The sequence below is a fragment of the Scomber japonicus genome, chromosome 2 (genome assembly GCF_027409825.1).
Source record: "Scomber japonicus isolate fScoJap1 chromosome 2, fScoJap1.pri, whole genome shotgun sequence".
NCBI lineage: Eukaryota > Metazoa > Chordata > Actinopteri > Scombriformes > Scombridae > Scomber > Scomber japonicus.
Window position 1 is genome coordinate 12,110,624 of NC_070579.1, and position 27,517 is coordinate 12,138,140.

The following is a 27,517-nucleotide window of genomic DNA, read 5'->3' on the forward strand; positions in this document are numbered from 1 at the left end:
GGAAAGGATAGGATAGGATAGGAAAGGAAAGGATAGGATAGGATAGGATAGGATAGGATAGGATAGGAAAGGATAGGATAGGATAGGATAGGATAGGAAAGGATAGGAAAGGATAGGATATGAAAGGATAGGAAAGGATAGGAAAGGAAAGGAAAGGAAAGGAAAGGAAAGGAAAGGAAAGGAAAGGAAAGGAAAGGAAAGGAAACGAAGGGATGGGATGGGATGGGATGGGATGGGATAAGATAGGAAAGGAAAGGAAAGGAAAGGATAGGATAGGATAGGAAGGGATAGGATGGGATAGGATAGTATAGTATAGTATAGGATAGGATAGGATAGGATAGGATAGGAAAGGAGAGGAAAGGAAAGGAAAGGAAAGGAAAGGAAAGGAAAGGAAAGGAAAGGAAGGGGTGGGATGGGATGGGATGGGATGGGATGGGATGGGATGGGATGGGATGGGATAGGATAGGAAAGGAAAGGAAGGGGTGGGATGGGATGGGATGGGATGGGATGGGATGGGATGGGATGGGATAGGATAGGATAGGAAAGGAAAGGAAAGGAAAGGAAAGGAAAGGAAAGGATAGGATAGGATAGGAAAGGATAGGAAAGGATAGGAAGGGATAGGAAGGGATAGGATGGGATAGGATGGGATAGGATAGGATAGGAAAGGATAGGATAGTATAGGATAGGATAGGATAGGATAGGATAGGATAGGATAGGATAGGATAGGATAGGATAGGATAGTATAGGATAGGATAGGATGGGATAGGATGGGATAGGATGGGATAGGATAGGATAGGATAGGATAGGATAGGATATGATGGGATAGGATGGGATAGGATAGGATAGGATAGGATAGGATAGTATAGGATAGGATAGGATAGGATAGGATGGGATAGGATGGGATAGGATAGGATGGGATAGGATAGGATAGGATAGGATAGGATATGATGGGATAGGATGGGATAGGATAGGATAGGATAGGATAGGATAGGATAGGATAGGATAGGATAGGATAGGATAGTATAGGATAGGATAGGATAGGATAGGATGGGATAGGATGGGATAGGATGGGATAGGATAGGATAGGATAGGATAGTATAGGATAGGATAGGATGGGATAGGATGGGATAGGAAAGGATAGGATAGGAAAGGATAGGATAGTATAGGATAGGATAGGATGGGATAGGATGGGATAGGATGGGATAGGATGGGATAGGATAGGATAGGATAGGATAGGATAGGATGGGATAGGATAGGATAGGATAGGATAGTATAGGATAGTATAGTATAGGATAGGATAGGATAGGATAGGATAGGATGGGATAGGATGGGATAGGATAGGATAGGATAGTATAGGATAGTATAGTATAGGATAGGATAGGATAGGATAGGATGGGATAGGATGGGATAGGATAGGATAGGATAGGATAGTATAGGATAGTATAGGATAGGATAGGATGGGATAGGATGGGATAAGATGTGACCTACAGTAGTGTAATGTGACGTCTGACAGGACTCACACACAATCCTGCTGAGACATCAATGTACTTCAGTTGTTTGAGGTTTCTACCAACGAGCCTGAAGTGAGGAGATATTAATTTGACCCATTGCCTTTTATTTTTTTGTGCAGCTGATACACATTTTGAAAATATTAATGTACAAGTTTGACCTATGTTTATTAAACGATATTCCAAAATTCAGCATTAAAACATGTTGTCGTATTCATCATATTCTATAAAATGTTCTCCTGGATCATAAAATAGTATAATATAATAAAATAAAATATAATATAGAATGTATGAATGTGAATTGTTGTAGAGACTATTTATGAGTGGGAATATGAACAGTAAGGGTTAAACTTAAATTGTCACCATCATCCACTTAAATGTTAAGTAGCTCGTAGCTCTGTCTCTGTACAGCGTGAGTTACAACCTGCCTCATCTGTAAGGAAACTGTGTGCATTTATGTGTCGATAGCAGTGCTTCTGTGATTACCGCATCACTTTCTCACGGGAGAGCCGGTTGGTAAGCCGCGGCTGAGCCAGAGGAAATCACTTGATTGCTTTTCTCCAACAGGTTAAAGAAGACGAGGTGGAGGATGGGAGGAGAAGATCCTGATGGGAGAGGAGGGGGAGATAAGCTCTGTAGATTCCCAGTCTGTGGCATTATCCTATGTTATTATCTATAGGCTTAGTACTAGAGACGTTGTGTTATGTGAAAGGCGTATACTGTGCATTGTTTGAACTCTGGAGCCTGTAAAATCAACGTCAGGACTTAATACCATATAGAATAAAAACACATTAAGCTTGGCAGAGTGAGAATGAGAGCTCACGCTACATTGACGGTTTCCATGATGCATGTTATAAATCACGCTACAGGCATGACGAAGGGAGCGGTGCAGATAGAGGAGGAATGAGCGGTTGAGCAAAAAGAGACATTTGGGAGAGAAAGTGTATTATTTCTCGATATGAGATCAACTGCAGAGCTCAATCAATAAGTCTGCTGATGAAATATTCACAACTATTTTTCATTTTCTACTTTTTTTAGTCGTATACAATGTGATAGTGAGTTAAATCTTTTTGGGCTTTGTATTACTGATTAAACCAGCTCAGGAAGTTACAATGGGAATGTTTCATTCTTTCTGAGAAAACAATGAACGCATTATTGTGAAAATAATTAGCGTCTTAATTGAAAATAAAAATAATCATGTGCTGCACCACAATAGAAATGTTTAGTTAATAAAAGGTCAGAAGTACATTTCGGGTGTCTGCACATTATTAAGTACAAATTTAATGACTTTTTAAAACCTCTTTTCAAGTAAGTATTCAATGCAGAGAAGTGTCACGTGACTGTTGTACTCATACATAATATATTATGAGACATAATAATAATGTAAAAGCAGGATGTTACTGTGTAGTGAGTTGAAATGGAGCTAATTTATATAAGACTGCAACTAATGACTAGTTTCATCATAGGTCCAACCGCTGATTATTTTTTAACTTTAATACGTTGATTGGTTGTAAAACAATCAGAAGATAATCATAATAATGATAAATTACCTAAACTGAACACATGTGCTTCAGTCATATGTAATGCTTTAACTCCTACAATTAAGACATTTTAAAATATCAAATAAGGCATTTTAAGACTTTTTAAGGATCTGCACAGACCTTGATTTCTGAAATCTAAAGGTGATGTTTTCTCATTGTATTGTCTTTTTATCTGATTACAAAACCCAAAATCCTAAATGTAATAAATCTGCTTTGATATAAAACAAAGAAAAGCAGCGAATGAGAAGCTGGAACCAATAATGGAGCTCATGTGAGAAGCCATACACAAACTAATTCCCTCTTATTTTTGTTGTGATCTATGATTTGTTCTTATTTTGTTAGTATGATGTAAATTCTGGGAACATTGCACATGTATTTTATTTATTTTATCCCATTTTTGTCTTCTATTTTTAGTACACTTTTACCCTTACGCTGCAACTTTTTTCACACTGTACTGCCGTGTCAGTTTGAATTTCTCCCAAGGGGAATCAATGAAGCTACATCTTATCTCATCTTATTATCTTATTAATTCCTTATTTTTGCTCTTCTCTTAGGTAAGAGAAGATTTTTAGGCTTTTAAATCACAATTCAATATCTCATTACTGCTAGATTTCATCTTCTTGCTGCCGTTTGTTTTTGGTGGCATCTTACAGTAGCTGCCCTTATATAATGTTTAGGGGGCCAACCGATGCTAATAAACAATCGGCCATGCGCCTCCAATTTAAGATCAAGTGGGATTGGTCATTCAGCACACCTGGGTACGAGCAGATTTGGGTTGTTAAGAACATTTGGTCCATCGGGATTTGACTTCCCCTATTTGACTTGTTTTCTTAACCCTTACATACAGTTCAGGGTCTGTTCAGGGTCTGTTTTCACATTTAAGAGCTATAAAAACATCCTGTACACATTTCTTTTAGCTAGACCTTTCCTAATGTGACTCAAAGTTTACAACAATGGAAAGAAAATGCATGTTTTTCAAATTTTAAAGCAGCTGATAGACATTTTTATAAATGCAAAAAATCAAAAATCAGCATTAAAACATGTTGCTCTATTCATCATATTCTATAAAATGTTCACCTGGACCATAAAATAGTGATTGTAAATGTATTTTTTCCATAAGATGAATCAAACTGAAGGATTAATGACTGTAGAGACTAATGATGAGTCAGAATATGAACAGTGTGTAAGGTGTAAGGTTTAACACTAATATCATTTAATATTGCTGCAGAAATCACGTCAACCTTTTCACATATTTGCTTGACAAATTATTTCAGTGACTAATCAATAATCAAAATTGCTGATCAACTAATCATGTCAGCACTAGTACTACTTTATTATTGGCAGTGATAACAGATCCAGGACTCTTGGTGTTTACTGTACGGCCTTCATGTTGAATTTATAATCTGATCTGAGGACCAGGTCTCTGCAGCCACCTCAATCTCCGCCCACCGTGTATGATGGCCGTGAGATTAACTGTCGGCCTGACGAACCATCAGAGCTGATTAAGCGTGGATCAATTAGCTACTAATAAGCATGATGAGCTTGTGTGTGTGTGTGTGTGTGTGTGTGTGTGTGTGTGTGTGTGTGTGTGTAGTTAGGCTACTTGAGATCAGCTTGCAGCGTGGAGGAAGGGCAAAACGGTAAAGGCCCAGGCACAGTGATCTACTTTCAATCTGTCCATTTGTGTGTGTGTGTGTGTGTGTGTGTGTGTGTGTGTGTGTGTGCGTGTGTCTGAGCTGACAGGATCAATCACTTCCACCTCAGTGAGTTGTCCTTGCACACACTCTCTCTCTGTACTCTGTGTGTTACTCTCTGTGGTCGGGCCTTTGCCTACTTTACTATCCTCCTGACTGACCTCGAGTTCATCCTGCTAACATTCACCTACACTACCGGGGACAAAGTGAAACCAAAACTTTTAATTTCATTCTTCTCTCATGAGCCGGGTCAGATAGATATAGGACTCGGCGATATGGGCAGAATCAAATATCACGATATTATTGACCAAATACCTCAATATTGTAGGGATTGGTCCTTTAAAAAAATATTTAAGATTCAAGAGTAACACGTTTTTTGGGGTCTTTGATGAATTCCTTTAAAAGAAAAACCTATGAGATAATGCCTTCCACTGTGCAAACTGCAGCAAACTATAAAAAATACCAATTACTGTCTTACTTTCCACAGCTGGGAATGTATGTGTGTGTGTGTGTGTGTGTGTGTGTGTTACAGGTCACATGATTCATCTGTAATGTTCTGCAGCTGTTTAACTGTGGCTGGTAGCTGACTCTGCACTTCTGCCATACTACAAACAGACGAACGTGCACACACACACACACACACACGCACACACACACACACACACACACACACACACGCAGATAGGCAAGAACCTCAGGATAAGAGCTCCAATTTCAACTCTTCAGGAAAAAAGAAAATACAACAGTTTTCTCGCTGAAAGCCACAAAGTCAGCATCTCGGGTAAAGTCGAAGTCATCAGAGACCCACTGTAACTGAATACTGAACAGATTTTTTTTGTTGCAGTCTGTTTGGTTAAGAAAGAGAAAAGTGAGTGAACGAGGGAGTGATCGAGTGAGTGAGACGTTGTGTGTGTGAGAAGAAAGTTTTGAAGCGGCTCGAGAGCTGAATACAAATGAACCTGTGCCAAATCACATCAGAAAGAAAAACACTACACAGAAGAATCTCTCTCTCTCTATTGTGTGAGAGTGTGTGTGAGAGAGAGAGAGAGAGAGGGTGTGTGTGTGTGTGTTGTTGTGGTGTGGTGACAGTGCACTGAAGGACACTGTGTAGGACCTTGTTTGTGTGTGTGTGTGTGTGTGTGTGTGTGTGTGTGTGTGTTTTGCCTCTCTCAGCTGGATGAGTGGATGCATGAAAGCCTTTGAGACAGATATACTGAGCCAATCTAAAGACAGGCCTCAGTGAAAGAGTGAAAGAAAGAAAGAAAAGAAAGAGAGCATTCTTTCACAACAGACTACAGCCCTCCTCCCCTTCCCACTCTCTCCCCCCTCCCTCCTCCCTCCCTCCCTCCCTCCCTCCCTCTCTCCCCAATCCAATTCAACCTCCTTCTTCTTGTTCTTCTCACCCTCTATCCCTCTCCCTCCCTCCCCCCGTCTAGCCAGAATTAATGATTTCACCCTGAATGGAGCCCCTATATTCACACACACACACACACACACACACACACACACACACACACACACACACACACACACACACAATAACACACACAGCACCCTGAGGGAGGTCCGTGACCTCACCTCGACAAACAACACCAAGTGCTAAATACGCGCTGACACAGAAAGCGAACATACTGTTTTCTGACACAGATAAATACAGCACGTTATAACATGCACAACTTCTGTACGTCAAATGATGCACAAACAAACATATGATCATATCGCGGAAAAGCTCAATGACATAGAAACAGCCCCCGTCTGTTAAAATATGTCAGGATGTAATTAGTCTAAAAAAGGGGGTCCTTAAAATTCCAGTGGTCACACACATTGACACACACACCCGCACAAAGGCCCTTAGTTTAAACATTGAATAGCTTGCAGGAAGTGACTATTTGGCAATTTAGAAGCACCTCCCATGGCTCATCGAACTCTCTCTCTCTCTCTCTCTCTCTCTCTCTCCTCTCGCCTCCAATCAGTCTCTTTTTATCTCTCTCTCTCACTCCTCCTCCTCCTCTCTCCGGTTCTCATCTCGCTCCCTTGTTCATGGCTGTGGGTGCCTTCCCACGCTCAGCTCTTGAACTTGCACACCCTCCCCTCCTCCCCTCCCTCTCCTCTCCCACTGCATGTCAGCGAGCTGCATTGAGGTGGTGACTGCAGTGCGTGAAATGCAGGTTTCTAAACGATGTGTCTTTGGGTTTATATGGACTACACCGAGGCTGCGTTTTCTGCTGCAGAGACCTGGAAGTCACCTTGCTGGAGGATTCAAATGAAAATGCAGCAAAAACCGGTCCGAGCCCCTTTGTGAAACAGGGAGGCTCTGCAGGGGCAGGGATTCATCAAAGAATAACAGCAATTAGTTTTATAGGTTTAACTAATTCTAATGAATGCTTTTTGCTTCTGGGATGTTTGTTCAGTAAATTGAATAATTGTTCATCCAATAAAATGTCACAGTATCGTGAAAAATGCTCAAGCCACCAGAGTCCACGGTGATGTCATCAAGTTGCCTGTTTGAGGCTGAAAACAGAAAATGTTTCACTTTAACTATTAACCCTTTATCGGGTGAATAACTCTATTTGGTAACTTCCGTAATCACCTCAAATAGCCTCCCTATGCCTCTCTGTGAGGCTGTAGAACCATGTGGATTTCTTATATATAGACTTTTTGGAAAATGTTTGACCTTATAGACCACAGAGGAACCATATATGGTGACTACATTGACCTTGAATCGCAACATAAAAATAAAAAATGTTGATGTCACAAAAGCAAAAAAAGTCATGTAATAACCCCCCAATAACTCTCTGGGGTTGACATTTTGAATTTCCAAGTATTTTAATTAGTGCCTGTTTATTTTTTGCTGATTGACTTAATGACTTAATTCATTGGTGCTGAAACTTTTTGGTCCAGTCACCCCTCAATAGTCAAGTGATGCCTACTCACGGCTCCTCTCTTTACTAACTGCATGTGCAGAAGGAGGTTTCACTCTCAGATTGTGTTATATTAACAGTTATTTTAGCATCCTGAAGATGTAAAACAAGAAGACACTAGAAAAAAATTTCTTATTTTGATATTCATCATGCAAACCTTTAGGGGTCCCAACATACAGGTCTGAAGCCAATCAATTGATCAATGGATCGACTAATAAATTCTGCTACATCCATCCATAACAATGATGGAGCAGGTAGGGGGGGTTAATGTCTTGGTCAAGGACATTCCTCTACTCTCTCATATACACACACACACACACACACACACACACACACAGCATTGATCAACTCAGGGAGGGAACCCACAACTCTATGGTTGCAGGACAGCCTCAGTCACCACCAATTACAGTGTGGGCAGTTGGCAGGAGGTGAGATGATAAGGTGATGCTGCATGAAGAAGGGGGTGGGGTGATTAATTCTGAGTGGGAGGTAATTATTCTCCCGTACTTGTCTTACCTTCTGGTACTCAGAGTCCTCCGGCCTGAAGTCACTGCTCACTACCTGGAACTCCAAATTGAAATGAGGCAACCGGTGGAGCAGATTCACCCACCACGGTGGAGAGTAGTTCACCACGGCCGCCATCCTTGAGCAGGTACCTGCCCGGCTGTCGTTTCACTCTCTAACCCCGATTCCTCACGCAGACACTGCAGAGAAAGTCACGACTGTTAGTGGGTTAACATGGCACCGAGACGACACCACTGCACATTTCATTTGGCTTTTGGCACAGCTGGAAAACAGATATTGACGTCATTTCACCACATCATATTTAGCATGAGATAAAAGTACAGTATGACTCCATCCCTGCTGCTAAATCCTTCAAACCTGACCCCATCAAGGGCAGTAATTACTGATGACTGACATACTGTACGTGCCAATCAACATCAGCATACCAGTATACTGCATACACTCTCTTTCTAATAGTTATGAGTACAAAATATCACTATTAACTAAAGCATATCTCCTGCAGATGTCCCCCTATAATGTGTTTTCCTGTCTTTCTTCACCTATGAATGATGACACACCTGCACATGCTGCTGCATTTAAAAAAAAAGACTGCATTGTGTGACGTTACTTCACCTGTTTTCTTTGAAATAGTGCACAAAAAGCAAACACCCTTTCATAATGCATAGCACACATAAAGTTATATTATTTTGCATGCTTTTATTTTGCAAATCACTGCCTTGTAATTTCTCATATGCAATTGTTGTCATCAAACAGCTCACCTGTCCCTCCCAATACACAATAAACAACTAAACAACAACATGAAGCTTACAGGAAAGGCGTATTGATCCTAAAATGGAGTATTAAATACACCCCCCCTGTTGTTTTAGACACAGATTAAAATCTATGAGGTCATGCTGTTTAAAGGCACTGGCATTTGAATTATGGCTGACAATAGCAATGGCTGACAGCTACCTCGCATCACCCAAATTTACGCCCTAAAAAACTGATAAAACTCTGGCTTTGCAGGGGGGTCAAGGGGGGGGGGGGGGGTAATAGATGAGTCGAAATGGCCGTTATATCAAAAACCTCCACACACACACACACACACACAGCCGCCAACTCCTCCTCTCCTAATATATTGAATTTACTGTACAGACACATGTAGGTCAACTCGGTCGATGGTGTCCTCGCATATTCAATATTCAAACCCCCCCTGCAACTCTTGTTTATTCATTTGAGGGGGGGTCGATAAATAAATAAAAAATAAAAACATATGTTTGCGTTGCCCCGGATTATCTCCCTTTATCCTGCTTTGTCCGTTAAAACTACCGCAGTCTCTCTCTCTTTGGAGTCGTCAAGGCAACCAAGGAGGAGTAACGGCCAGAATCCACTCGGGTGGCTTCGTGTCTGTCCGTGAGCATCGAACCCTCCGTTCGAACTCCGTGTTAAAGAGAACTGGGGGGTGGGGGGGAGGTAAGGGGGGGTAAAGGGGGGCGACTTACCTGGTGAAGCCAACAAAAAGCAGCGGGTGTAGAGACTCAGTTTTCTATTGTCGTTTTGGGGAGTCCAGGCCGGCGTCGTGTATATATTTCATATTTCCCCTATTGTCTTCCCAGGTCCGGTGGCAGCCGAGCACTGCTGCATCAACGCGGCCGCTCAGAGCTCGCTGCGACGGCTGCAGTCTCAACCACATTGAAAAATAAAAAGGGGGAATAGCGGTCAACGACACTCACATTTCACCACTGAGAGAGACGCCTTCGTGTCGTGTCTCCCCCCGACTCCCAAACTAACCGTCCCCCCCAGATAGAGAGCGACAATGCAGCTGCAGATGAAGGGTTAAATTTGTTGACCCGCAATCCAGTATCTCCCTCTTTCTCTCTCTCTCTCTGTTATTTTTCCTTTACAGTTTTTAAAGATGCAGTCGGTGTCTTTCTTCCTAATAAAGCTCTCGTCGTCACCAGTTCAATGCTTTTTAGCGCTGCAGCTCGTCAATTGGATGATATAGTTGGAGCATGAAGCAAAACACGGTGTTTTAAAAAGCCCTGGAGGACGGGGCTTTGCGGCAGCTCCAGCTCTGCAAACGACTCCGTGTGTGTGTTTGCGTGTGTGTGTGTGCGCGAGAGAGAGAGAGAGAGAGAGAGAGAGAGAGAGAGAGAGAGAGCAGATGCGCAAAGAGTCCACCCCCTGACGTTGAAATGATGGTAGTACATGTTAAAGAGATTTACTTTTGCAGAAGAATAACCTATTTAAATATGAAAGGACCAATACAACAATGCCAAAATACTCTGTTAACAAGCAAAAGTCATGCGTTAAAAAACAATCCTACAATACAAGGTTCATATTTTTTCCCAGCATGTTTTAAAACGACAGTCAGGTACCCAAATAAAAAATGAAGCAGGTATTTCTTGCCATAATCATTCCTCCTGTTCTTCTTGGCCATTAGAAGCTATTTTCATAACTATTTAAAATGTAAGTAATGGGGAGACAAAATCCACACTCCTCAGTTTGAAAAAGAAATATTAAAAACCTTTTCTGATCATAAAAGTTATGAAGTCAAATTAAGTGGATACCTTTCCAGTAAGAAACTTTCCTCTGTGTTTCCTCGGACAATATTCCCCTGTTGGAAGTATAGTAACAAAAAAAGGTGAGAGATATCTACTTGATTTAACTAATTTGGACATTTGAAACTTCATATTAGCTTCACATAAACTTTTTTTGGATCTTCTAATGGTCAGTATGAACTGGAGGAATGATTATGGTAAGAAAAATCTGCTTCATTGCATATTTTGGGAACCTAACTGTTGTTTTAAGAAAGACTTTAAAAAATTGTGAACCCGTCCTTTAAAAGTAGAGTGGTTTACTTTACAGCAGTGATGGAAGAATATTTCCATTTAAGGTCACGGTACCAATACAAGAATGTAAAAAGTACTGAAGTCATGCATTTCAAATGTAACCACAGAAGTTTGAACGGTCTAATGTACTAAAAGGACGGGTTCACAATTTTTAAAGTCCGTCCTAAAACAAGCCAGGTGCCAAAATGAACATTGAAAAAGTTGTTTATTAATGTAATATTTCCTTCTGTTCATACTGACCATGAGAAGATACCTTCAAACGCACTAATGCAAGTTTATCTCAAGATAATATTAAGTGGATATTGTCTTTTGAGTAAAAAAACATCCCTCTTTGTGCCTCGACAGACAGATTTCCTGTTTAGCAGCACTGGAAGGGTCGTAACAAAAAGAAGGAACTTGGTACTAAAAAGACTTACTTTGATTTTTATGTGCACACTTTTACCTGTTGGGCCTCAAACTGTTATTTGAATGAAACCATATGAGATGTTTAGACAGAAAATCACAACTCTTAAAATGACTCGTACGACATCTGAAACTGGTCAAGGATCTCCAACCAGACACAACAAGGTTGAAAGCTGCTTGTCTAATCTTTAACAATGTATTGTATTTTGTTGGTTTATAGTATTTTCTAAGTAAAATCACAACCTGAAAAAAAAGTAGTCTCTGTAGCTGTCAAATAAATGTAATAGAGTAAAACATACAATACCTTCAATGCTACAGTGAGCATAATTGTGAAGTAGCAGAAATGAATAACTGAAATACTGAAGTAATATACAAGTGCCTCAGTATTGTATTTGAGTAAATTTAATTAAATGACTGTCCATGGAGCAAGAACCACATCAGATATGGCAGTATTCATTATAAAAACAACTTCTTTTATTGAATGTCTCAGAAATTCAGTTACACACATCATGTGGGGAAAACTGCACTCGTCCTTTGTTGACCTCTCTAAAGGTCGTCATTTACACATCACTGGCATCACTCCCCGTGTTTCCTCCACTGTACTGACTCTGTGTGTTCAGTATTGCAGCAGACTGATGTATAATTTATTCACAGTTTGGCTCAATAGTGCATCAGTTGAGAATCATATCTCAGTATCAGCCATCATTTGCTAAGCGTATATGATAGATTGACGTAAGGATGTTTTCCTGTTAGAAATCAGGCATGTCAGCATATGACTCATTAATTACATTTTCCTGTGAAATCCAGAGGGTTTTTCAGTGATGTGGCTCAACTGGACTAGTCAGGTTAGCAGAAATTAATACATTTATTATTACCATAAATTAAATTTGAATCTCCATGCAGTAGGCACTTTGGCAAAACAAAAACAACCGCTGAGAATAAATAAGACAAATTGGGAAAAAAGGGCTATTTGGCTCGAATAATAAACTACCAGAATAACAGGTCAAAAGGAAAGAGGATGCTGATTTCACGATCACACGACTGCTTTCTCCTTCGCTTTGCCGGTTAATCCTTTCGCCTCAGGGCCAAGCGTTTAAACACTAAACCAGTTTATCACTCAAATAAGACACTGAATGCATCTTTTTGTTTTGACGGTATCCTGAATAAGACCACGATCAAAGTGAGGTGTTTATGTGCCTCGTATTTCCATGTCACAAAAGATCCTGCACCTGATTTCCCAGAATATTCTGGTTATTACTGTAGAAGTGCTTACACAGACGGCAAAATATGCAGACAGCAAATATTGTGAGTGTTTCATAATATCCTGACTTACAGAACGTCCCAGCTATATTTTGTAGGTTCAGTAAGACAAAGAAACGGTGATTTAAACCTCTGAGTAGAAACAGAAGCAGATATTCTTCCTGGCGACGCTCTCTCTCTCTCACACACACACACACACAGAAACACACATACAACCCAGGCGTTCTATAAGATTAAGACTTCTCTTCTTCTCGGGGGACGTGAGGGAGACACGATGATGTCATCAGAGTCATCAGAATCGACTGCAGTGGATCCGCCGGACTCTGCTGGGAACTGGAGCTCCGTTTGGGCTACAAGAGACACACGGATAAAACTGTGTTAATTGAATTTAGCTCTTTTTTTAATTATTATTCTTTTTTTTTTAATTCTTTATTTATCATCTCCTCTGCTATCCATACATTTTCAAGATTTATAAATGTATACAGTTTGGGAGAGATTAAATGTTTACATAAGAGCAAAAAAAGGAGTGACGGGTAAGTCCAGGAGAGGTTAGAAAGATTAAATGAAAACACATTTATAAAAGAAGAGAAGTAAGAGGAATTTAGAAGGTGCAATGAACAGAATTTCATGTATGCTGTAATTTGAACGAGATATACTGATGCATTTCAGATTCTTTAAAAATCTGGCTCCATATTTCCCGACTCCATCGTCTCGGTCAAATAAGGTTTTAGGTGACGTACAAACACCCACACATACATAACAGTGGTGGAACCTTATGTACTCTTAACTAGATCATTATACAGAAATGGATATATATCTAACCTGTTGGCGGTGTCACACTGGACGCATGAGTACTCGAGACGGACCAGAGGTCTTCTTCCTCACCCTGCTTTTCACCGCTGTTATGGAGGGATGCAGCACCTTGGCAACAAAACAACACATAACCATCCATTAAAGCACATTACAGACACATCCTCACACTCAAACCAAAGCTTCTCCCTTGCTTCCCTTCCACAAACACACAAACACATGTTACAACATTTTTTATCCTGTAAATTACTGCATGTTTTTAACCAAAATCACCAGTTATGACTAAAATAAAAACCAGGAAAACAAGATAGATGGTTTCATCCACAATCTCTCAGTGAAGCCCTCTGCACATCAAAATGTAGGGCTGGTCTTGTTAACATGCAGCAAAAACTGCTGACATCGTCGCTCTGCTCTATGCACCCGTATGCTGCTGCCCTATTAGAAAGTCAGAGAGATGAAGGGGGAATGCAGTGGAGTTTAACAGAGTCGTTAAGGTCAGGAAGTAGCTCAGGATGAGGACTCGTTGCACAGTGGACGCTCTAGATCTTTAGGTGTCATGTGAGGTAAAACCCCTGATCCACACTGCTGCTCTCTGTCTGCTCTCCGTCTGTTCTCTAATGGAAGACTGTTTAAGCTTATGCTGGAGCAGAGAGGATGCAGTCACCGTGGAAATTAGATCAGCGTGCCAGCAAGATCCATCACTTCTCATCAGAAAGGTGTCTGGGTGGAAATGAAGCTGTGCTGCTGTTGCTGCTGCAGACCCACAATAAGCCTAAACCCTGTCTGACACCTGTAGAGAAGCTGTGCTGCTGCAGCTGATGGTTGGCTTCTTGTGAAAAAAACACCTTCCTACATCAGTGTACAGTGTAAATAAGTGTGGATGTTTGACAAGTTGTGTGTCACGTGTACTGCATATCTGTGATTATCCATGCATGTTCATAAATATTTGCCTCAAACATTAACCCCTTAACCTTCAAAAACAAAAGTTAAGGCAAGTAGCTTGAAATGCATATACATATATATTGCCATGTAATCATTATGATTAATGTAATTTCTTTTAAATTATTATTGTCTGATGTTCTTTTTTAAGCCTCTTCAGCACTTTGGTCAATTGAGGTTTTTTTTAAAAGTGCTATATAAAAACTTGACATTGACGTCTGACATTATAACAGTGTAAATATAAAAGCAAAACCACAAAAGGCATATGTCCCATTTAAGCTGACTTTAATAAGAGATTCAGTAAAGATGGATGGGTAGCCACATGGGTGTGGTGAGATGAAGGAGTGGGAAAATGTTTGTCTACTCTGTTTTTCTTTTTTTTGGTTTCTTTTTGGATGATACCATGTTTTATATATATATATATATATATATAAATAAAATACAGTTTGATCAAAAATGTGTGTCTGAACCCCACCTGTTCTGCTGGGTGTGTGTGTTGACCGAGCTCTTCTTGGTACCAGCGTTGGCAGATTCAGTGGAGAAGGCACAGAGAACCCTGAACTAAACACACACACACACACACACACACACACACACACACACACACACACACACACACACACACACACACACACACACACACACACACACACACACACAAGTTATGAATTTAAGTACTGCTTGTATAATGTACTGCTTGATTAACTGCAGCCTTCTGTTGTTTGTTTTTTATCATATTTTTCAAACATGACTCACCTCTCTATTGCATGACTACAGCGAGCAAGGTGTCCCCTGAATGCAGACTGTATCATCATCAAGGCAACCACATCCAGCTCTCCTTCTACAGGAGGGGCGACACTGCTGCAGTTTGTTGCCTCAACGGCCTGAAAAGAGGAGATGAGACAGAAACAGAGCAAAAAGGAGAAAAATATAATAATGTAAAATGGGCTCAGTGGGTGAGACACAGACTGAAAAACATGCATGTGATGAGTAAAATCAAGATTACCGGTGACTCAGTGAAAATGCATTTTAGAGACATCTAGTGGTTGTTTAAAGAAACTGCAACTCTGGTTTATTTAATAATGATCTCAAGTAGTGCAGTCCAGGTTTAGAAATGTCTTGTTTAATGTACATTTTCACATAATTCACTCCATTATAAGGGCAATTCTTTACTCTTGATGACAAACTTTGAAATACTGCTAAATTAAATGCATGCACAGCATCATACTATGAAAAAGAACCAAGAATGTCATACTGCATCTAAAGTAATTTCTTGATTACAGTGGTCAATAGATTAAAAATACACCTATGAGATACTGATGCAATGCTTGCTTTTTTACACTCTGTCCTAACAAAATGCAAAATGCACATCAGCAACAAAGTCAGTTTGATTGCTTCGTTTTCTATTGGTATATCCTAACTGGCTGTGAGTGACGCATTGCTGCACGGCGAGATGCAATGCACCGTTCTGAGCTGAACATTTGTCAGACGCCCTGTTTTTATTTACTTCCTGATGCTCGCATTGAAAGCGCATCATGGACGAGGAACATCTGATTCATTTAATTGAAATGAGGAGGTATCGTAGAACTACCTCCTCATTTCAATACAAGAACTAAATAAGGTAGCAGCTGACTGGAGGAAGGTTGAAGTTCTAGTTAAGATGCTGTTGGCTATATTATGTGTTACTTCCAGTTAAGAAATAAATGTTACAATATAAAATGTGTTTTTCGTTTAAAATGTCACTCATCTCTTACTTGAGTTGGAACATCTCCAGTTTGATATTTAATGGGTTCGTTGTGAGCGTCAGATGTTATGAGATGCAACGTGATATTTGGACGCTCGACTGTGGTTAGGAGACAGTGTGGCAGTCGATAAACATTGACTTTAGGTCAGTGTGGAAGTGATTGTGTGTGGGCGAAACCTTTTTCTGCAGGTCCTTGAGTTGCAGTTCTCTGAGGAGATGTCCTCTTAATGCTGACTGCAACAAGACAATGTCCTGAAGATGAATGGAGAGAGAAATCAGGGACAAAGTGTCTGGACTTTTTTTTTTTTTTTTACATAATACGTCTCTCTTTTTTTACATAATTGTGGTGTGTTACATACCCTATTTCTGTATTCCCTCCAATTTGTCTGGATGATACTTGCTGCTTTCTGTCTCTCTTTCTGACAGCCATTCTCACTCTTCTGATGGGCTTCTTGCCTCTCTCTCTCCTTCTCCTTCCCTCCAGTGTCCCCTTCTCCTCCCTTCTCCAGACCTGCTCCGCCCTGAGTGTCCTCGAGGTTCTCGTGTGTTGTGGGAGAGAGAGAAGACTGCTCAGCCTGTTTAAGTTTGCTTCTGTCCTCCTCCAGACTCTGAATCCTCATCTTCAACTGCTCTAGTTCCTGTCTGAGAAAACACAAACAAACAAACACACATAATAAAAAGTTAAACATGTGAAAACTCACAAATCTTATATAAGCCAGTATTAAAATTGGACAGATGTTACATGTTAGCATTAATATACAGTAAGTTTCTTTGCCGATGTGGCAGCATGTAGACTAATGAGTTAAGTAACAAACCCATAAAGTTTGTTTAGGCAATGCTTTAAAGTAAAGGTTAGCATCTATAAATAACATTACTGTATAATAACTTTTTTTTATCATATTATTGATTTGGCCAGCACCCACACTGCACCTTCTCTTTCAGTCATATTTGTTTCTCACCAGGCTGTTATATATTTAGACATTATTTGCATAAAGGCACCAGACATGGAGCTCTACGATGATGCCAACTAGAGCTGCAACTAACGCTTAAAACATCTATTAATCTGCAGATTACGGTCATTGATTCATCATTGTAAATCAAATGTCAGAGAATAGTGATGTCTTTAAATGTCTTGTTTTATTTGATAAACCCCCCAAAGTCTAGAAATATTCAGTTCAGTATCATGTAAGACACAGAGAGAGTCTCACATTTTGTGTTTCTGCTCAAAAAATGAACAATATAAAAAATTGAACAATATAACAATGATTTGATTATCAAAAGAGTTTGAGATCAATTTTCTGTTAATCAGTTAATTGATTGTTTGACTAATCATTGCACCTCTAATGTCAACTGTGTCTGCCTGTCATATAACGCCTCTGTATGTGATCTATACAGCTGTTTCAGGTGTAAACCCACTAATAGTTAGTGAGAGTTTTGAAAAGAATATCACCATGATGCTCTAAGATCATTAATATACCAGTATTTCATTTTCATCAAACACAAAAAAGAGAAAGCTTATAAGTCAAAATCACAGATAATAGAAATATCAAATGTATGTAACAATTGATGGAATGTTGAATCAATCAAATCATTCAATTAAATCACACATCAGTAGTAAGTAAGTAAAACATACTCATGCTGCTGTCTCTCTTTGTCCCGTTCATTTGTCTGCTCATCCTTCCATCGCTCAGCCTCTTTCTTTAGTTCTTCATTTTCTGTCCTCAGCTGTCTCACTTCATCACTGAAAACACAAACACAGACTCAGACTCAGGAAGCTTTTTGCACCCTGCTATAAACAGCATATAGGTCAATTTACAGTCTGGTAAACCATAATAGTCATTTGTTTAATGGGACGATGTAAATGTAAACATTGAGTTTATAGCTCATTTTCACCTTCAGTCCCTTTAGTAGGTCAATATTAAAACATTTAAAACAGCACAATAACAAACATTACAAAGCTATAAAAAATACAAAGCTGAATGTTAAACTGTTTTCTTCCTCTGGAGTATAATTCAGATGATTAAATTTTATGCCAGCTACAGTTTCTTCTCACTCACTCTTTACTTGACAGCGTCTCTTGGAGCTCCGCCTTCTCCGTCTCCAATTGGCTAAGGCTTCCTCTCAGAGCAGCGACCTCCTCCCCTTCCTCTGTGCTGGTTCCCACGGAGACCACTGCCTCTGTTGCCATGGCAAACCCCTGCGCAACGTCCAGAATCTCGGTGGGCGTGGTCTGAACCTCCTGGTCCAATCGGCCATTGCTCTTTGCTTTGTGGGCGTGTTTCCTGCTGTCCTCCAGCCTCTGATTGGAGGAGAGAGGAGTCAGTCTGGTGGTGAAACTGTGAACTCTGAACTGACAGCGTGACTGAAAGACGACTGTGTGTGTTTACATGAAGGATTAGTTACAGTTGCTTCTCACCTTCTCTACTTCAAAAAGCCTCCTCAGCAGTCTTTGTTTACTCCACTCTCTGTAACCTAAGAGACACACACAGACATTTTCTCATTAGTAAAGGAAACAATACAGCACAGTGTTACATTTCTTTATTGCAGGGTTGGAGGATTGATTTTCTTCTAATCAGATATAAACGCCCTGCTAATTGGTTTAATCTAACCTGGATTAATAATATAGACTTTTATAGGACTTTAAAAACACTGAATAACCTACTATTCTGCTATTTATTCTATTTGAATGTCTTTTATATATATTTTTAATACCTGCTATTATTTAATTACTTAATTTAGATTGTATTTGTATTTGCACTGGTCTATCACATATTTTTTGTTTTTTAAATTAGAACAAAATGAAATAGTTGATACTTAATCATTAGGGTTGAGCAATATGATGTTATATAACACAAGAACACATAGAGCAACCAAGAAGACATTATACAAAGATAACTATACCTTCTTAATATCATGTTAAAAACAGAAAAGGTATATTTTGTGGTAATGCTAATGGTAATAACAAGGCTGAAATGCTCCTTTAGTTAGGCTGCTATTTACATCATAGCCAGTAGCTCTCAGAGTTAATCATCTTATTGCCTACACACAGACTCTAACAGTAGTGGTAATTTGGATGGCAGAGAGAAGATTGCAAGTACATGCGAGTCAAAAAATTTCACTCAACAGAAAGAAGAGAGGATTCACATGAGAATAAAACCCCTTTTACACAGATGAGGACCTCCTGAAAGCCGTAATAATGGGAGGACATAATGTACTGTGGATGTTGCACGCGAATAAGCCGGTAATTACATGAAGATTTGGCTATTAAGTTAAAAGAGAGCAAAACTGCACCTGGATCTTTAAAACAGACTTTGAGAGTAGTGGTAATTTGAATGACGGTGGGGGGGGGGGGGGGGGGGGACACACAGCGGCTACATTTATATATATTTATATTAGAGCAGGAATGCTTCATGGTAATACTGGACTTACAGGATTGTTGCATTCATGTGATATAGTACCTTTTTTCACTGGATAAGCCAGGAACAGACATTTCTATCTAGTAATTGATCTACAAATCAGATTTTTAGATAATTAGTATATCATGTTATATGTTGACATTTACAACTTATACAGCAATACAAGATTTTATTTCTAATGCACACCCATAAAGAAGAATATTGTTTTACTGTAACTTGAACTTCTTTGTTGAGCTACATGTTTTTATTCTTTGTTAGTATGAACTTCCCAGTTTATTTTTCTATTTTTTTTATTGATGTTTTTTTTTTTTTTTTTAGCTCAGAAAAGGTACTATAAGGGGACAGTCTGGTATTTCTGCTGAAATTTAGAGCAGAATTCACCATTTAATGCAATCCATGTGTATAATATATGGTGAAATACATTTAAGATAATGCAGGTACATTTTTTCGATATTTTTTTAACTTCTTGTTTGGAGTCCATCTTCTAAATTCATTCACACGTCACAAAATTAAAGATTGATAACACATACAGAAAGTCTACACTTCATACTCTCACACACAGCAGAAGAGTGAAGAGAGCAAATCAACTAAACTGGAGTTGATTGTGTAAAAGTTGTTGGTGCAGGGGGCAAAAAGTGAAAATTTATCAAGGGGATAAAGGAAATACATGTGTTTTAATTGTGTGTGTTTATGACTCTAGTGTGTTTTACGTGTGTGAGTAATGACCTTTGACTCCTCCAGCAGGGCTCTCAGTGTCGAGCTCCTCTCTGAGCGTCGTGTTTTCCTGTTGAAGCTGCTTCAGGTTGTCAGACAGACGCAGAACTGTGGAGCTCAGAGCTTTCTGCTGCCTCTGAGAACATTTACTCTCTGCTCGACTACTGCAGACACACACAGAGAGAGAGAAGAGAGAGAAGGGCATGATGAAGATGGAGATGATGGAGAGATTCATAACAAAGATCTACATCCTTGTCCTTTTGCCAGAAGCCAGAATCTTTTTCTTGTGAGATTAAAAACCAAATCATTGTCAGACCCACAACCAATGACCTACGGTGACACAGTCAGACTGACACAAACACAGGTGTTTTCAGGGTAACTGGATCAGGCTCAAAGCGGCGTGACTTTACGATATTTTTACTTCCTGTGACACAAATTGTCCTGTATGAAAAAATAAATATAAACTTGATCAGGAGAAGCGTACCTTTTCTCTGCAGCTTCAAGAAGCATCCTCAATCTTTGGATCTGCACACACACACACACACACACACACACACACACACACACACACACACACACACAAATACATTACCAGTCAGACAAGATTTCTTTTCCCACAGCTGAGCTAAAATGCTGCAAGTACCAAAACACAGACCTCTTCAAAGTAGGTTTCTACTGTTATCTTCAGCTCCTCCAGGTTAGTAGTCCTCAGCTCACTCTGCAGTTTACTGGAGAAGAAAAAAAAGAAATAAACTGAACATTATGCTGCTTCACACCTTAAAGAAATGCACTGATGTATAGGTGTGGTGAGATTTTACCTCAAGGCATTTTCTTTCTCTCTACACTGCTGCTCCAGCTTCAGGATTCTCTGTTTCAGCCCGTTGAGAACCTTAACGGATAGAATCAGTTTTATTAAGTCTGTTTATGATCCATCCTTAAAAATGATCCATCTCTTGTATTTCCACCAATACACTGGATATACACTCACCACACTCCCCTCTTTTTTCTTATCCACCAAACTACGAGTATAATCAGATCCCTAGAAGTAAAATAAAAAAAGATATGAATAGTAAACAAATATTTTGAATTGATCTGTATTGTGACAATGATTAGAAGCTATTTAGTGATCATACTTTAGTGGGATCTAGCAGTTCTTCTAGCTGTTTCTCTCTTTTAGCGTTATCTCCCTCTAGGCGGCGTAGTTTGGCTTTCATCTTCTGGTTGTCAGACTTCTGCGCCTGGAGAGACTGAAGAGAACAGCAGAGAGACATGTGGAGAATGCATATGCAAATTCTGAGGTGTCAAATCTGAATCTTACTAAGACTGAACAAATCAAGGCCACTTCAGGAGACCACAGATGCTTGCTTACATCGTCTATTCAACCTGAGCTCTCCGGCTGAAGGGCAATCTCCCATTTTGCTACTATGTGTTTTTGTATTTATGACAAACCGACTATTACATGTTCATTTTTATTCAACTTTACCTTCTTGAGGCGTATGATCTCATCATACATGTCCTCCTTCTCTCTGTAGTCACTGCTGCTTAATGTGAAGCCTGAAACATAGTATACAGACAAAGTGGGGGTTAAATTACATGTTAGTCATATCCTCTCACCCTCCCATATTTTCCACCTTCTCCGACATGCTCTCACCATTGGATGCAGAGTGGAGATGTTTGTGTTTCCTCGCAGTCAAAGTCTGTCTCAGAAGCTCTGGTGTGATGTCGCACTCTGCCCTCAGCATCTGGGACAGATCTGAGATAGAGGACAACAGGACGAGGAAGAGTCAATAATCTATAAATCAGTTTGAACACTAGTGGAGGATATCCTTAGTTTGTGCATTCTATGAATCTGAGTTTATTCATGTTTTCGACCAAAGGGGCTGGCACAAGAAGTCAGGAAGCTAAACTTAGATTAATCAGGTGGATAAAAACATGACCCCAAATTAATGTTAATGTTGCTGTATCACTGCTAGATGAAATGCTTATTTTCATTATTTATTTATATAAAGCTCAAGGTGACATCCTTAAATGTTTTCTTTTGTAACAAACTACAGTGCAGTTATGTATAAATCAAAACAGACTAAATTCAGAATACAATGAAAATACTGTAGGAACACAAATATTGTGTGCTTACCCAAACTACTACTTATTGTTACCCAAGCTAGATCAAAATAGAAAGAAAAATGTGAATCAATACTTCAAAAAGATATATTGTTTTCTATCATAATAGACTAAAGCAACCAGAAAATATTCATATTTGTGAAGCTGGAAACAAATAATTTGGACATTTTGTCTTAAAATATGGCTCAAAATGATTCAATCAATTATCAAAATAGTTGTCATTTTCTGTCAGTCAACTAACTGTTAATGTCGTTTTTCTGTGGAGTTCTTCTACCACCAGGTGGCCAGAAAAATCAATGTGGTCCCAGCCGGCTTGAGCCTGCAGTCAATATCAAAGCCCTTTAAGTTTCCCAAAGTCATCAGTACTGAGCAGGACACCTACAAAGTCAGCAAACCACTTATCAGCTGAACAAACAGTCTGATTCCTGCACTTCTTGCACTCCATCCATCTCTCCTTCCATCTGAACCTCCCACCATCCCTCCTAAGAAGAGAGCGACTGCGGAGCCACAGTTGTGTTTGTACAGTACCTACCGTGGCCGTTGCTGAGGGACGTGAGGCGAGCTGAGCCGGTGTCCCCAGGAGTGTCCCCTCTGGTGTCCCCCAAGGAGGCCCTCGGCAGTCTCCAGGCCGCCACTGCTACTCTCCTTGGGTTCACATTCATACTCGAGAGGTATGGAGACCCTACGTATACACAGAAACACAAACAAGCGAGCAATTTGGAAGGTGGGTTACGTTTCAGTGTTGGCAAACATTCACCACAGAGCAGCTGAGTGAGGCTTACTTGGAGAAGAAGGAGGTTTGCCCGAAGATCTCTTCCTCCTTGTTCTCTGCTGGAGAATAAAATCAAGTTGTTAAAGCAGAAGTATGAAGGACAAAAGTGTAAGGGTGAACTAGACATGTAGTCTCTCGACTGTCATGCCACAAATAATAATCATCATTAACAGTTTATTTACCTTTTCCAAAATATCTGCAGAGAAGGAGAAACCATCCTCAACCTATGTTGAACAGAGAAACGAGGCAGGATTTAGAAAAACAGAGAGAGATAAAGAGAGGAAAACATTATTCACACTTTATACAAATATACTCTTTTCAGATGTTGAGCCTCTGTTTAAGTTGTGTTAATCAATTTAGTCCCACGTTATTCCCAATCTGGGAATCAGCTGAATACATTTTGTTAGAAAAGTAATCAAATGTAACAAGTTACATTACTTTGATAAAGTAATTGAAATAGTTACATTACTTTACATAACATTTTAAATAGGGTAACTAGTAATCTGTAACCTATTACAGATCGATAATAGAAATAGTTGGAATCAAATTTTCTGTTAAATTACTCTCAACACAGCCAGGTAAAATATATTATATTATGAGAAGATTAAAGCTACAGGCTCAGTATGGACACATATCTGACAACTCCCACACAATTTACAGGCTTCAGATGAACAGAAAAACACTGATTATACCAACTCATTTACAGACTTTAGTCAGCTGTAATCCTGACCTGAACCCACACATCTTCAGACTCACCAGCTCCTCACAGTCCTCGTCTGTTTGGACATCACTCGCCTCCACAGACATCTTGCCAGCAGCTGCACTAAACATGGCTGAGGGGAGGGGGGGACAAGCGTTACGTTAAGTTGGAAAACTTAACTTTCTCCGTGTTTAATCCTCTCATTTTTTTCCTAAATCACAAAAAGCGCACTTCAGTTTAGCGCACTCTTTGCTAGTCAAAAAAAACAACATGGGGCAACAAAAGAGACGCTAGCTAACAGTTAAGCTACAACTCGGATTTTCATCTAATAAAAGGTGAAATCTCCGTGTGACAAGCTGCTGATGAGGTGATAGAGACTGTTATTAATCATAGCTTCCTTATAATCCCTTAAAATGTCGTTTTCTTTCTCCGTGTCGAGGTGGATTGTTTTCACACCAGTGTTGCAGATTGAGTCGTCTAGCAACCAGGCAGCAGTTAATGAGCAACAGTCAAAATAGCACGAAAAAGGAAGAGTGTAGCCGGAACTTCATGATTTTGCCTTCAGAATAATATCGTAAACATGAAAAACCTTTTTAAAAAACGTAATAAACAAATTATAAAAAGTAGTATTAGTTTAATATTCATTTAATATCACTTTTATTTTGAATGATAATAAATATTTGTGATGTTTGATTATTTTAGAACGCATTTTTCCCCTAATTATACACTTATTTTGAAAAGTCAAATCGGTTCAAAAGTGTTAGTTTTGCACGGCTTGACAATGCTAATAACTAAACCACAGCCCAGAGGTGAAACAGGGCTGACCGATATGGACAAAATCAAATATCACGATATTTTGCGATAAAATACCTCCATATAGATATTGTGACAATGTTGTAAAGATGACTACTTGTGCTTTTACAAACCAATTACCAACGTTGGGAAGGTTACTTTGGAAATGTAATAGGTTACAGATTCCTAGCTAGTTACCATATTTAAAATGTAATAAGTAATGGAACTGTTAATCAAAGTAATGTAAGTTATTACATTTGTTTACTTTTAATTACTTGCGATCTGTGCAGTGTCTTATACATTGATAGGTTTGGTCTGTGAGTTCTGATCTGTAGACAGTGATGATCACACTGAGGCTATCAAAGAGACACACAGTAAAAAAAAAATAAGGTAGTGAAGGAGAAACAGACGAAATCCAACAATCCACATCTGGAATTAACTGCCCCTTGCATCTCTTTTTGCACTTTTCTCTCCCTTGCAAACTTTGCAGAGAAGACTGTGGCCTGCTGTTGCCGTATCATATTCTCATAGATGCTGTTTATACAGGTGCTGGACCCCCGGAGCCTCACAGACAGGGAGACCAGCATATTTTTTGTTCTGGGCAAACTCACTGCAGATCCTATCACAGATGTGCAGTTTTCACTTTTCAGATAAAAGAGTTTAATTGTTTATTCAACAAAATTATCCATGTGAGTCCATAGAAGCTAGCAAGGCTGTCCACAACATGACTGTAAGTGTGTTGCTTCATACTCTGCATTTTACAATAAAACTACAACATCCCATCATATCTGTAAATGTGGTCAAAAAGATATGACACAGTAAAAGTTTAAAATAAAAGGAACAGATTACACTATACATCTGTTATTGCAAATCCAAGTCTATGAGAGTAAAAATCAACATGATTCCAATGTCTATGCAGATTAATGAATAATATTAGTTGATTGCAACATCCACACCATAAACTGTGAGGAACCTCCTGTGCACAGAGTTTCAACTGTGTTTTTGATGTTTTCTGTATTTCTCTGTGACTAACCTTATATTGAAAAAATTAACAAACAAATCAGAATCACTAAACGGTGAAATAGGTTTGCATACACGAATTTGCCTTGATGTTGTGGTGCATTGAAAATAATAGAAGGTAAGAGAAAATAAGTGAATGAAAAGAGCTGCTGTCAGAGCTGTTTAAAACTATTGTGCAATATATTTACCAAGAATGATTGTTCACAGTATAAAAGTACATGTAATGTGCAAATGTATCATACAAATAATTAACAGTCCATGTTGGATGTGACGGGTTCACAAATGTGCAAATCAGGTGCTCCTCTGCCCAATATAAGACCTCACTTCTTATCCAAATAATTCAATAGTTGCTGCCCATCAGTATGAAAGAGGAAGTTTCTCTGTGTGAAATGCCTGACAGCAGCAGCATGACTGCCATCTAGTGGGCATTTAACTGCACTGCACTGCGTTACTCAGAGGTCAGAAGAGTATGTCAACTAATTGAAGTCAAACCAGGATTTTGGTCATTTAACCACTTAACACACGCCCCTGTTTTTATGCTGTTAGCCTAAACGACATGCCCAAGTTGTGAACAGCACAGATCCCACATAGTTTGAGACTCAGAGATGTGTCTGGTATCATTGGAAAGGAAACACTCTCAGGATTCTTGTAAAAGTGTCTGTGTGATTCTGTGACTTACTGACAAAGAGTGGCAGATAGTGGCCCATAGGTTTGCCTTTACAATGACATGTGTACAGACATTCAGGGACCTCTCAGCAGGATATATACACAATGAGGCCACAGCCACATGTCTTGGCTTCATGCAGTCCAAATTTGGAGTCAAAAGACCAAAAGATGATTTTTTCTGAATTATTTTTCAACAGGTATGTCCATGCGTTTTCCTCAGGTCCTTTTTGGAGACTCCAAATGGACACTTGGTTACCAAAGCTGTATAACCGCAATCAAACACCTATAACTTCACAACCCCTTTTCCTACAATCAAAATCTTGGTCTCTAATGAAAGCTGACGCCATATTATTATTATTATTATTATTATTGTTATTATTATTATTACATATAACCATATGTTTTTGTTTGGCCATATCTATCTATCTATCTATCTATCTGTTTATTTTGGTATAAGTCATATGTTAAGTCGAAGAAGAACCAACCGTGTACCAAAATGCCGTGTGCGTAATGATATATGGTTCAACTCTTTTACGCACAGGGCGCACGCCGGTTACGCTTGGAGTTTGTTTATGGACAGTCAAACTGATAGCTTAGTGTCATACACCGTTGGAAACCTCTGACTATTGGCTAAAAGGTTATCAACTTCATTTCACCGAATATTTCCATAGGCTAGAACAGCAGTCAATCAAAGCCATGTCGTCATTGTTGTCGGTCACATGTCCTCATTGGCCTTGGAGACATGTACTGCCTAAACCTAAACACCGATTGGCTTGTGTGTGGTGTCGTCAGAAGCAGGAGAGGCTCACGGTCGTAAACATCTAGTCACGTGTACTCTGAGATGGACGCGCAGGTCAGGAAATGACGTAAATGGACCGTATATGGTTTGTTATTTGTGTTATTACGTTAAGTTTGGACTAAATACATGGACATATTGAGGACAATATTCTGGTTTTATGGAAACGGATTTCATATTTCAGCCGAATGGATACTTGGCGATCTGTACAGAAAGTCCTGAGTCATAAGATGATCGTTGTGGATAAAGGGAAGACTTTGAAGGTATGTAGGCATTATAGCTTTTCTTACTTAGCTCAGGGGCTAGCCAAGCTAATCGCTAATACTTTTACGGCTGTGAGCAACC

The 27,517-nt window shown here is 39.4% G+C and overlaps 2 protein-coding genes across 3 annotated transcripts in view; both read right to left on the minus strand.

Annotated features, from left to right (window-relative positions):
- LOC128370718 (protein tweety homolog 3-like) overlaps window positions 1-10,256 on the minus strand; it is a 31,979-nt gene extending 21,723 nt beyond the window's left edge. Inside the window, exons 1-2 of one of the 2 annotated variants that reach the window (XM_053330985.1) lie at window positions 9,671-10,256; window positions 8,181-8,368 (exon numbers count right to left, since the gene is read on the minus strand). In XM_053330985.1, the coding sequence (XP_053186960.1) occupies window positions 8,181-8,306 (126 nt within the window). In that variant the 5' untranslated portion in view covers window positions 8,307-8,368; window positions 9,671-10,256. Of the gene's footprint in view, window positions 1-8,180; window positions 8,387-9,670 lie in introns of both variants that reach the window. The other variant, XM_053330986.1, reaches the window with a different exon arrangement.
- Window positions 10,257-11,880: 1,624 nt separating this feature from the next.
- iqce (IQ motif containing E) lies at window positions 11,881-24,378 on the minus strand. Its single transcript, XM_053332277.1, has 21 exons — window positions 23,955-24,378; window positions 23,381-23,422; window positions 23,209-23,257; window positions 22,959-23,108; window positions 21,957-22,058; window positions 21,789-21,859; window positions 21,439-21,552; window positions 21,294-21,344; window positions 21,124-21,194; window positions 20,961-21,033; window positions 20,790-20,830; window positions 20,318-20,469; window positions 18,592-18,647; window positions 18,233-18,474; window positions 17,809-17,916; window positions 16,535-16,817; window positions 16,353-16,427; window positions 15,188-15,315; window positions 14,907-14,992; window positions 13,505-13,603; window positions 11,881-13,032 (listed from the first exon to the last, which is right to left on the minus strand). Exons 1-21 carry the CDS (start codon window positions 24,027-24,029, stop codon window positions 12,908-12,910), a joined length of 2,193 nt encoding a protein of 730 aa, XP_053188252.1. The 5' UTR covers window positions 24,030-24,378; the 3' UTR covers window positions 11,881-12,907.
- Between the last annotated feature and the right edge of the window lie 3,139 nt (window positions 24,379-27,517).